The 12708-nt window shown below is 38.9% G+C and overlaps 1 protein-coding gene across 15 annotated transcripts in view; it reads left to right on the forward strand.

Annotated features, from left to right (window-relative positions):
* Positions 1-12708, forward strand: part of KMT2C (lysine methyltransferase 2C) — a 203594-nt gene that overhangs the window by 159660 nt on the left and 31226 nt on the right. For all 15 annotated transcript variants that reach the window (XM_041002313.1, XM_041002321.1, XM_041002328.1 and 12 more), the window contains 5 exons: positions 1643-3447; positions 4454-4565; positions 7293-7371; positions 8792-8855; positions 10572-10804. In XM_041002313.1, the coding sequence (XP_040858247.1) occupies positions 1643-3447; positions 4454-4565; positions 7293-7371; positions 8792-8855; positions 10572-10804 (2293 nt within the window). The remainder of the gene's footprint in view (positions 1-1642; positions 3448-4453; positions 4566-7292; positions 7372-8791; positions 8856-10571; positions 10805-12708) is intronic.

A 12708-nucleotide genomic window follows, 5' to 3' on the forward strand; every position in this document is an offset into this window, starting at 1 on the left:
GACCCACAGATGTTGTAGCCCTGCCTGGGCTGGTCTGTCCCCATCCCGACTCACGCTCTGCAGTGGGAGTGGTTGTCCAGCAGGGGAGCCCACATCCCCCCTGCCAAAATTGGTTTTCAGAGAAGCTAGACACAGTTTGTTCATTGAGAAGTTCGTAATACTTTCTCTCCTTCTCTGCTTTGCAATAGAATCCATGTTATCTTCTAATGAGAAATCTAAAACAATTTCTTTTGTTATTAATCAGGTTAGGATACCTTATATGTATAAACGATGTAGTTTATTGTTAATTGAATCCTGCCCTCCAAATTGTAGCTGCCACATAGAAGCAGAATCTGCTGTGATATAATAAATCACGAATTTGGGCTCTTCCCAAACTTTGCTTTTTAAATTACATTGTGCAATGTCTGTAGAGATTTCCTAATGAAAAAGATTTTACATTATGGACTTTCATGATGAGGTTGGGTTAAGTTGATGATCTTAACTATACTGTTTATTTTCTCAGGGTTTTTAGTTATTTGAAAAGCTAAATGAGGGGTAGTATTTTTCATCTGCTACCAGACGCTCTAAATAGCTTTTGGACATGACTGGCAGGGACTCACATTGGAGCCATCATCTGTTGCTTCCTGGGTGCCTCAAAAGGGTGTTGGATCAGAAGCAGAGTAAGACATGCTGCTATGAAATGTGAACATCCCAAGTAGCAGCTGAACTTGCTCTGCCACAACTCAGGCCTCAGCTTTTCTTCTTTTGAAGTTGACAGCAGAAAGGAAAATGCCAAATTTGTGCTATAGTTGCAACAGTGAGATGCTTTGAGCTGCAAGAGTGTATAGTTGGCTTATTGGTTAAACTGCCATTTGGTTCAAGTCCTGCATTTTGTTCTGCATTACAGCTTTCTGCTAATGCACTTCATGGGTAGCAACAACTGCTGCTCAAGGACCACTCAGATAATGTTCTGAATTTCAGCCTGGACCAGCCCTGGCTGTTGCAGACATTTAGGCGAGTGAACCAGAAGATGAAAGATCTTTTGAACAGAAGTTTTAAGAAAATATACCTAGTAGTGATATTATTATTATTATCATTATTTTAGAATTTATTTAGTTTTATTGGAAGGCAGATGTTCAGGGAGGAGAGACAGAGGCATCTTCTTCCCACTGCTCCACTCCCCAAGTAGCTGCAATGAATAGAGCTGAGCCGATCGGAAGCCAGGAACCAGGAGTCTACTCCAGGTCTCCCACATGAGTGCAGGGTCATAAGGCTTTGAGCCATCCTGGACTGCTTTCCCAGGCCACAAGCAGGGAGCAGAATGGGAAGTGGAGCAGCCAGGCCACAACCTGGCACCCGTATGGGATCCTGGCACATGCAAGGCTGGACCCACTTGGGTGGGTGCGACAGTGTTAATTTTTGATCAGTTCATTCCACTTTCTTGGTGCCTCTTCTTTATTTTACCTGAAGCCTTTGGGACTAGAGCAACTTGGTTGTTGTAGAGTCCTTAAGCCAAACTTACTTGTATTTGCTTATTGAATGCTTCTAAGTACTTTCTGAGTGTTAGAGTTATTTTTAGTAATTTTATCTAGAATGGCTTTTCCTTTTCATAGCTAAATTTAAATTCCACCTATTATTTAACTATATACTTTTTGTTTTCTAGATTTGGATTTCCAGGAGGTAGCCATGGTACCATGTCAAGTCAGGAACGCTTTCTGGTGCCTCCTCAGCAGTTACAAGGACCTGGAGTTCTTCCACAGCTAAGAAGATCAGTATCTGTAGATATGCCTAGGGCTCTAAATAACTCTCCAATGAATAATCCCATTGGGCTTCCACAGCATTTCCCACCACAGAGTTTGCCAGTTCAGCAACATAACATACTGGGTCAAGCCTTTATTGAATTGAGACATAGAGCACCTGATGGAAGACCACGCGTGCCCTTCAGTGCTTCTGGCAGTGTTATAGAGCCACCTTCTCATCTGAGACCTGGGAACTTCATTCCTCGCCCAGACTTTCCAGGTCCTAGACACACAGACTCCATTCGTCAACCTCTTCAAGGTCTACCCAATCCATTACCTGTGCATCCAAATTTGGAACCTGTGCCACCCTCTCAACAAGAGCAAGGCCAGCCTGTTCACCCACCATCTCTGGCTGTGAGGCCTCCGGGTCATCCCTTGGTTGGTGAATTTTCAGAGACTCCTTTGTCAACATCTGCACCAGTTGAAACAGCATCTGATGGTTTACAGATAACCACTCAACCAGCTGATGGTCTGGAAGAAAAACTTGATTCTGATGACCCTTCTGTAAAAGAACTGGATGTTAAAGACCTGGAAGGGGTTGAAGTCAAAGATTTAGATGATGAAGATCTTGAAAATCTCAATTTAGACACAGAGGATGGCAAGGGAGACGAATTGGATACTCTGGATAATTTGGAAACCAATGATCCCAACCTGGATGATCTCTTAAGGTCAGGAGAGTTTGATATCATTGCATACACAGATCCAGAGCTTGACCTAGGAGATAAGAAAAGCATGTTTAATGAGGAACTTGATCTCAATGTTCCAATTGATGATAAATTAGATAATCAGTGTGTTTCTGTTGACCCAAAAAACAAGGAGCAAGAGGACAAAACAGCGTTCGTCTCTGATAAACATTCACCACAGAAAAAATCAGGTGCTAGCAGTGAGATAAAAGCAGAAGTATTGTCTCCACGTTCTCAAGAGGACTCCAGAGGTGAGGCTGGCCAAGGTGACGAGGGTAGAGAGAACATTGACACTCCCTGCTCACAGACTTCTGCTCACACAGATACACATGATGCAGAAAAGTCTTCCTTGCAACCTTGTGATGCAGATCTGCTTGAGAAAAGAACTAATCAAGAAATGGCTGGCTCTACCCTGCGTGTTATTCAAGGATCCACTTCACTGCCTGCTCAAGATATAATAAATTCTTGTGGCCTAACTGGATCAACTCCAGTTCTCTCTAGTTTACTGGCTACTGAAAAATCTGATAATTCAGACATTAGACCTTTGGGGTCTCCACCAGCAACTATGCCAGCCTCACCATCCAATCATGTGTCAAATTTGCCTCCCAATTTAATGGCACCACCTGGCCATGTTCTGGATAATACCATTACTTCTAATGTAACAATGGTTTCTAGGGTAAACCATGCTTTTTCTCAGGGTGTGCAGGTAAATCCAGGATTCATTCAGGGGCAGTCAGCTGTTAACCACAGTTTGGGGACAGGAAAACCTGCAAGTCAAGCGATGCCTCTGACAAGCCAGTCTGGACCCCAGCAGCTAATGATCCCTCAAACATTAGCCCAGCAAAATAGAGAAAGGCCCCTCCTTCTTGAAGAGCAGCCTCTGCTTCTGCAGGATCTTCTGGATCAAGAGCGGCAAGAACAGCAGCAGCAAAGACAGATGCAAGCCATGATTCGCCAGCGCTCAGAGCCGTTCTTCCCAAATATCGGTAGGAATCCTCTTACTTATCAGCATATGTGAATTTGGGCATTAGATTATCACATAATTCACTACGATCTCATTATTAAGTTTGTATTTGGATTAGAATACTAACAACTTTTCCCTTTTTTCTGGAGCTTTAAATACAAGAGTTGCAGATTCCCTTCTTCTGATTCAAGAGATTCAAAACTATGAGTGTAGACTGTTCTCAGTCCATTATTTATGGTATTGTTTAAAAGATACTCTTTGGGTCCTGTCTTTCAACTGTTACTTCTGTGTATTTTCAGAATTATGAAAAAAATTTAAGGACGCTATTAAAAATATAGCTTCTTAGTTACTTTGTATACACAAATGATTGGCTTTAAAAAAAACCAACCACCGAAAGTCTTAAACTTGGTCTGGCTTACTTATTTTAAAAGCAAGAAGAGCATGAAAACAATGCGGTGGAAATGCTTCAATCCTTGTAAAGAGAAGAATTAACTCTGGGCCCGTATCTGAGGAATCCTGTGTTCCAAGCAGTAGATTCAAATTTTATTTAAAGACTACGATCATAGTTGCTCTTTTTTTCCCTCAGTTTTACCTGTAAAAGAGATCTTTGCTCAGTAGACTCTCCTTATTTTGAGGATATTTTTTCAATGAACCTATATGTTTCTTCTAAAGCAGTATAACTAATTCAATGGAATCTCTTACTTTTAGAAGTAATTATAAATTCTCATTCATGATATAACATTACTAAAGAAGCCATTGTGATTAGAATTGTATAGATTCGGATGAAATGGAATTCATTTCAGTAGATTGTTTCTGCTATAATTTCCGTTACGTTTTATAGTTTTTTTTAATTGCTACAAGACTAAGATGTTAAAGTATTCTTCAATTATGAATTAATGATTACATTTATAATGCATCGTTATTATTTCATAGATTCTTGCCTAGGAGAGAAACTTATAATGATTTGAATACTTTATAAAAATGTTGTTTGACACATAGAATATGTAACTTTAGATATTTTTCTTTAGATTTTGATGCAATTACAGATCCTATAATGAAAGCCAAAATGGTTGCACTTAAAGGCATAAATAAAGTGATGGCACAAAACAATCTTGGCATGCCACCAATGGTGATGAGCAGGTAGGTGGAGGTGCTTCTCATACTGACTGAACATCTGGATGGGTTGGGGTCCTATTAACTCATGGGAAGAACATACGGACACTCAAAACATCTTTATTCTAAAAATGACCTGCTGAAAATAATCAGATACAAAATGTTGTACAAGTCTAAAGAATTTATCAGTTTTCTTACACCTTTTTTTTTCCCAAGTTTTGTTTATTTATTTATTTGAAAGGCATAGTAAAAAGGAGGTGGATGAGAGAGATCTCATTTTCCTGGCGCAGTAGCTGGAGCTGGGTTAGGATAGAGCTAAGCCATGCAGGTCTCCTCTGCTTTTCTAGGTGCATTAGCAAGAGGTGAATCTGAGGTCTGTAAGCACAACTCCTCCAGGATGATGGTGCCTTATGTTGCAACTACAGTACAATGTTGGGTTCTATCGGGGTTTTTTAGCCTATATTGTTATTCCACTGAGACATTTGGAATTGTTTTTAAAATTTTTCATATAGCACTGTAAAGGAAATCAATTAATCAATTATATTTGACACATTTTGTTAAATATGCGTATGTGGTTCTTAGTTTATTTTATACCAATAACTACAATAATTTGAAAGTGAATATAGTGACAGTTTTTAGGAAAGTAATCTATCTACAATTTGTGATGATAATCCTGATAATTATGTAATTTGGGGCTGGCATATCAGCTCAATTGGCTAATCCTCCACATCTAAGTGCTGGCATCCCATATGGCCAGTGACTCATGTTCTCCTACCCCACTTCTAGTCCAGCTTCCTGCCTGTGGCCTACGAAGGCAGTAGAGAATGGCCCAAAGCCTTGCAACCCTGCATCCATTTTGGAAATCTGGGGGAGGCTCTTGGTTTCTTGATTCTGGGAAACTCTGGCTGTTGGGACCCTTTGGGGGAGTGAAGCAGTGGATGGAAGGTCTTTCTCTCTGTCCATCCTTTCCAAAAGATACAGATAAAATCTATTGGAAAAGCCGATTTACAAATAGAAGGACAAAGATCTTCATTCCACTGATTCACTCCCTAAGTGACCACAATGGCTGGAGCTGAGTCAATTCGAAGCCAGGATCCAGGAGTTTCCTTTCAGTCTCCCAGGCGAGTGCAGGGTCCCAAGGCTACGGGCCATCTTGGACTGCTTTCCCAGGCCATAAACAGGGAGTTAGATGGGAAATGGAGCAGCTGGGACACAAACTGGCAACCATATGGGATCCTGGCAGTTACAAGGCAATGAGTTAGCCACTGCGCTCTCTGAGGAACCCCACACATTTTTAAAAGCAGAAATCAGAATTAGATTTTTTTAAGCATCTTCTACCCTTTCAGGATCATATGTGTGCCATCATGTTGTTTATCCTAAACTAATAAGGACTGTTTTCCAGAAAAGATTTATTTTATTTGGGCCTGGCATGGTAGCCTAGCAGCTGAAGTCCTCGCCCTTGCACACACCGGGATTCCATATGGGTGCCGGTTCTAATCCTGGCAACCCTCCTTCCCATCCAGTTCCTTGCTTGTGGCCTGGAAAAGCAGTCAAGGATGGTTCAAAGCCTTGGAACCCTGCACCCGTGTTTGAGACCCGGAAGAGGCTCCTGGCTCTGGATTGTCTCAGCTCCAGCTGTTGCGTCCACTTGGGAAATGAATCATCAGACAGATCCTCCTCTCTGTGTATCTAACTTTGCAATTAAAAAAATTTTTAAATTTCATTTGAATAGCAGAGTTCAGAGATTGGAGGAAGAGATAGATCTTCCAACTGGTCTGTTCTGCTAGTGAACACATTGGCAGCATTGGACATGTCTGAAGCCAGGCATTAACAGGAACCTGTATAGGAAATTGGGCAAGCAGGACCTAAACTGGCTAACATGAAATGCCAGTACCAAAGGCAGGTTCTTAGCCTACTGCGGTGCACCGTTGGTGTCAATAATTGCTTCTTAGAGAAGTGTAATATATTGAATGAGACAGTGATTAAAAATTGGACTAGTGCATTATCCCAGACCACAGTGGTAGCAAAGGGGAGAAAATTACATATGGATTAAAACCATGAGTAAAATATTTAGATTATTATAAGCTAATACTATTTATACATGAATATGGAATATTTGGAATGCATTTTGAAAATTTTATCTTGATATTTTAAAGCATTTGATGTAGAGGAAATGAGTTCATAAAAGCAGAATTGACTCTTTTTTATATAGCTTTATGTATAAGTAGCAGCATTTTACTAAATATTTTTAACCATATAGACTTTCCATGGTCGTTGTCTGATTTTTGCCTTATTCTTTCAAGTAATCGAGGTGCTTTTTGTGTTTTAAAACATAAAATAGATAGCTATCAATTTTTAAAAGATTATAACTCACATATTTGATCTTTAAAAAGGAAACTAAATCTTCAATGTCTTTTTTTTTTGAGGGTTTGCATTCATGTTAAGATCCATTGAGGCCATGTTGCACAGGCTAAGCTCTTCACTTGCCTGGGGTGACTGAACACACCTGTTTTCCCTGTGGGAAGTTATACTTAATGTCTCTGAGTCTTGCTTTCGTTAGAGATAGCGTAAGAGCGAAGGATGCACTCCGCAGAGCTGCAGTAAGCGTTAGTTTTTCTTGGTGTGTAGGAAGTGTGGGGCTTCAGTATCTGCTGTGGTGAAGACCTTTGCCATAGCCCCTCTTTTCCCTAGGGCACCGAATTGGTCAGCACGTGAAGTTTCCTTCTTTGACACTTACTGCTTTGTTTTTTCCAGGTTCCCCTTTATGGGCCCCTCTGTGGCTGGAACACAGAACAGTGAAGGCCAGAGTCTTGTTCCACAGAGTATTACTCAGGTAAAAATGCTTTGGATAGTCAGTTGAGAAGGCATATTTTCCTGTTTCTCACAAACCAGTTCTTGAAGTAAGGCCTCTCCTGGGAATAAGTTATTAACTTTAGTCTTCTGCCTGAATATGTTCAATGGTGCAGCAAAAATTAGAATGTTTTCATTATTTCTTAACAGACAAATTGTTTAAATAAGTATTTTCTGGTTTTACATTTCTTGATTGATTCAATACTCCAAAAAAGCATTTAATGTCTTACATTTTGGAATTAATGTATTATATTTAAAATGTAAAACTGTGAACAATAATTCTCCTTAGATGGTTATTTGTTTATTCTTTGGAATAATTTGCTCATTTGATAATCGGCATTTATAATACTCAGCTTTAAATGTAGGTATTCTTAGTTCTTACTGTCATGTAGTATCTGGGGTAGTTAGGCTGTACATCTAGTCTCCTATGTTCTTTTTAAGTGTCTTTAATTAACAGTAATTTTAAAGGTTTATAGGGTATGATTTGATCTTGCACATTGTGTAATGATCAGATCGGAAGTGGTTGTTAGTTTTTTTCTTCTTGGCAAATTAAAAAAATAATCTATGCATGTCTTTATTAGGTTTTCTTTTTTGTTGTGCCACTTGGGCTTTAAAAGATAGTGCTGACAGAAATATCCTTTTCACTGTATAAAGAAGAGAGAGTGAATTTATGCAGTACAAAAATCATAAGTGTTAATAAGAAGCCAAGTTCTGTTAAGAACTCGCGGTGTGTTTTTTGGGCAAGTTCATGAAACCCCTGCTTCCTGACTTGTCCATGTCACGCTGCCTACTTGCGGTGTTGTGATGGTTACTCATAGCACATTCTGGCCACACGTGTCATTCATAGCTATTTCTTTTATATAGCCTGTATCTAATAGAATTCGATACAACTGAATAAAAGATTTTTTAAGTTGATTTTATTAGATTGCCAGAGAATTATTAGATTAACAACTATTTAATCGCCCTGAGTGAACATTTCTTTGAGAGAGAGCAGGCTAGCATTTCTCATTTTTAACTTATGATTTGTGCTATGTTAAAGATTACATTTTCTTCTTGTAAATAATTTTCCTCGAGGTGGACTTGAGTAGACAGCATGAAGTGAGTTTTTATGCGGATCTCTAGGTTAGCATTAGCAGGTTTTGCTTTGCCCTCTGTTATGTTTCTGATAAATAGTGCTTTCCCTTAAGCGTGGTTTCATTAACTAAAAGTTAGAAATGTTACTCTTGTTAATAGTTGTCACCACATTAAATTCATGCAAGTTTTTATAGAAATCGAAATTTTTATGATGTCTTAGGAAATTGAAGATATTTTTCTTCTAATTCATATTTTCTTCTTTTAAAAGTATTTTCCCCCCTTTAATTCAAGTGTGGAATAAACATATTTGTAAATTTTACTCATTTTAGGATGGCAGTATAACACATCAGATTTCTAGGCCTAATCCTCCAAATTTTGGTCCAGGCTTTGTCAGTAAGTATAAATCTAATTGAAGCTACATATTTTCTGGGGATTTATTGTGTTCACACATTTGTGTTGTAAATACCTGGAGTTAGTGTAGGTAAAGTCTGAGTGCCCTCATCGTTTATCAAACATCACTGTACCATTAGGCATTTTTTCCCTCAAGGCATGCATTATCCTTGGTTCCTTTTCTGCTTGCATGAAGAATTATGTTAGAAATAAGTATTTTAATACCAAGAATCATCTTGCATATTTAATATTTTTTTGTTTCTAGATTGGGCGCTTTACAGTTCATAGAATTAAACCAATTTTTGCTCTCACTACTGTCTGCCTAAGTGAAAAGGACACTGAATGGGAAAACTCAGGGAGTTTGCGTAGGAATAAGATGGGTTAGCAGCATGGTGTAAAGGTCAAGTGTGCTGGATGCCACTCTACAGGGGTCCCAAGGTGATTCAGGATAGGATTTAAAGTTCTCCCCAGACTGAACCTTTCTGAAATCTTCAGACTGTTTAGCTAACTTTTTTCACCATTATCTTTCATTTTGCTCACCTCTGCTCTCCTGGTTCCAGAAACCAGAAAGGCTTTCCTTGCGGTAGGTCTCATTCTACCAGAAGCAGAACTTCTGAAATCTTGTGAAAAAGCCTGTTCTTGAAAAATGCCCTTCAAATTTAGTAGTCTAGATTTCAAGTTCAATCATGTACTGGAACTGCTGGGTTTAGGAACAAACCCAAAGTCTGACCTTTTAAACTCCCCCCTGTATTAATTACGATTATGATTTGACTACATATTTGCATTACAAATAAGTAAACTGCTGTAACCAACTGGCTTTTTCTGGCTTTATTGTGCCCATTGGCTTTGGTTGGATTCTTAATGTTGACTAATTTCTGTTATCATTGATGTTATTTTCAGCTAATGTCCTTCTAAGAATTGTATTTACTCGTTTATTTGTCTTATAGTGACTCAAAAAGGTATATTCAGAATTTTTTACTATATAAAATGACTCTCCCCTTCCTCCCTGTTTTTGTCTTTTTTGGGACTTGTCATTAGGGAAAATAAAGTCCCTTACACCTACCAAAGGCAGTAGTAGGTAAGAGGACAAGGGTAGTCAGATGTGGAAAGGATTTACCTTGGTAAATATTCCCTTTTTGGTTATTTGTAGAAGTTTAAGTTACAAAATTAGAAATTATCAATGTTTTTAGAATATAGGCTTCAATTTGGTTCTTTCTAAAACATTTTGTGTTCTCGCAGTTGAGTGCATTTCTTTACTATAATGGGATAGGGAAAAACCAAACTAATAAAAATTAGCATGGGAAATATGATTACCTCATCCATGCTGCAGATTAATGGGTTTTTACTTTGTCTCTTCAGAGTTTGTAAAAAATTAATATAATACATTTATAAGTAAATATTTTCCTCGTGGATGGAAGAATTTGATAGCTCAGGTGATAAAAATATTTCATTAGACATAAGCCTTCTGTTTCTCAAACTGAAGTTGTAGTATTTACAATATCCTAAGATTTTACATTCCCTGAATTTCTCAAGTAAATATTTTTTTAAATCTGTTACTTTATGGTAACAATAATGGCCTAATATTTAGTATTATATTTTCCAATCTTCTGTTGACTAGTCGTGGCAAAATTTTATTTCTTTGTAAAATGAATTTGAGCAACTTTTCGAGTATTATAATCCAGAAGATTAACACAAATGAATTTTTATTTTTTTCCTCAGATGACTCGCAGCGAAAGCAGTATGAAGAATGGCTTCAGGAGACCCAGCAGCTTCTCCAGATGCAGCAGAAATATCTTGAAGAACAAATTGGTGCACATAGAAAATCTAAGAAGGCCCTGTCAGCCAAACAGCGTACTGCCAAAAAAGCAGGGCGTGAATTTCCGGAAGAGGATGCAGAGCAACTTAAGCATGTTACTGAACAGCAAAGCATGGTTCAGAAGCAGCTTGAGCAGGTAACCAGAATTGGTTTTTTTTTTTTTGCAAAATAGAAAGCACCAAGCAGAATGTTGGCTGTGCCGCGCATAAGTGATGCAGGATTCTGGCTGATGTTAGAAGGGCATCAGAAGAGCACTACCAAAAAGAAACAGCTCTCGAGGACTGAGGAGCCCCAGCCCCTCTCTCTGTTTTTTAAAGGTTTATTTGTTTTTCTTGGAGAGTCAGATATGCAGGGAGGAGAGACAGAGAGGAAGAGTTTCTGTTACTGTCTCACTCCCCAAGCACCCACAAAGGCTGGAGCTGAGCCGATCTAAAGCCAGGAGCTCTTCCAGGTCTCCCACACAGGTGCAGGGTCCCAAGGCTTTAGGCAGTCCTCAACTGCTTTCCCAGGCCACAGGCAGGGAGCTGGGTGGGAACTGGAGCTGCCGGGATTAGAACTAGCACCCATATGGGATCCTAGCGTGTCCAAGGCAAGGACTTTAGGGAATAGGCCACCGCTCTGTGCTGCTCAGTTCTCATTATGACTTCATAAATACCACTACTACAGTCAGGTTTTCTGCTTTTAGGAAGTCACAAGGTAGATGATGTATCTCTGTTGTCCTTTGGATTAGTCATGGAGCAAGATCTGAGTTGAATTGGAAATAAGAATCAGGGATTCATGATGTTTTTGGATTTGTTTGTTTACTTTGAGTTGACCTATCTCTTTTTGGTTCCCTGATTTCTAATGGAATTCAATTTACAACATGAATTATTTTTGTTTTTTGGGTTTTTAGATGTATAGTTTTATTGTTGCTATTGTAGCCTTAAAATTTATTTGTATCTTATACAGTGTCCTCACACCTGAAAAATTAAATCATTATCTTCTTTTGTATACAAGATGTCTCAAAATGTTCAAACACAGTAACTGTCATGAAAAAATTTTTAAATATACTTACAATAAAACATTGAAGAATTCAAGTTAGTTTCAAGGCCAGCCATAGGTGTTCATCTACACAATTTTAGACACCAACAGTGTATTGTGTGGGTTAAACTATCATGTGAAAGCATCTCTTTTTGGTATCCCTGTTTGAGTTGTAGCTGTTCTACTTCTTGTTTCATCTCCTGCCGAGGCAGCACAGGATGGCCCAAAAGTTTAGGTCCCGGGCACTCATGTACCCATGTACTGGTTGGCATTCCTAACTCTTCCCTTTGACCTAGCCCTGGTTCACTGTTGTGGTCATATATGGATTATATCAGCAAATGGAAGATCTCTCTGCCTCCTCTCTCTGCCACTCTGCTTTTCATGTCTTTTTTCTTTTTTTAAATCATTAGATTCATGCAAAAACGTATTAATCTTAATAGTAGCTCTATTCAGTCACCAAAAACTAGAAGAATTAATGGTTAGAGAATGTTCCATCCACACAATGGAATGTTACATAGCAGTTAAAAAAGAACAAATTCTTGATGTATGCAGCAGCCTGGATCTCACGAGCATAATGCTGAGAAAAGAAGCTCATCTCACTCAGACGGTTCGTTCGCTGATTCTGTTTGTGTAGTGGTCTTTGTTTTAAGATTTATATATATTTGGGAGGCAGAGAAAGTGGTTCATTCTCCAGATGCCTCAGTTGGCACCGCAGCCTGGAACCCTCCCTGTGTCTGCAACGTGGGTGACAGGAGTCAGGTACTTTGAGCATCTTCTGCTGGATCCGAGGCAGAGCTGCTGGGACCTGCCAGGCATCCAGGGATGGGCTGTTGGCCTCAGAGACAGCAGCCTAACCTTCTGCATTGCAGCTTTGGCCTGGTTTATTTTTCTGATTTGTATTTTAAATGGTATGTGACTTTCATTGTAAAACTTTGCTAACACTTATTTTAGAAGAACTATTTTTGGAATTTCATATGTGAAGAACTTTCATGAAAACACCTAGAAAAACCCTGTTGTGGA

Source organism: Ochotona curzoniae, unplaced genomic scaffold (genome assembly GCF_017591425.1).
Source record: "Ochotona curzoniae isolate NIBS_2020 unplaced genomic scaffold, NIBS_Ocur_1.0 scaffold_2476, whole genome shotgun sequence".
Taxonomy (NCBI): Eukaryota; Metazoa; Chordata; class Mammalia; order Lagomorpha; family Ochotonidae; genus Ochotona; species Ochotona curzoniae.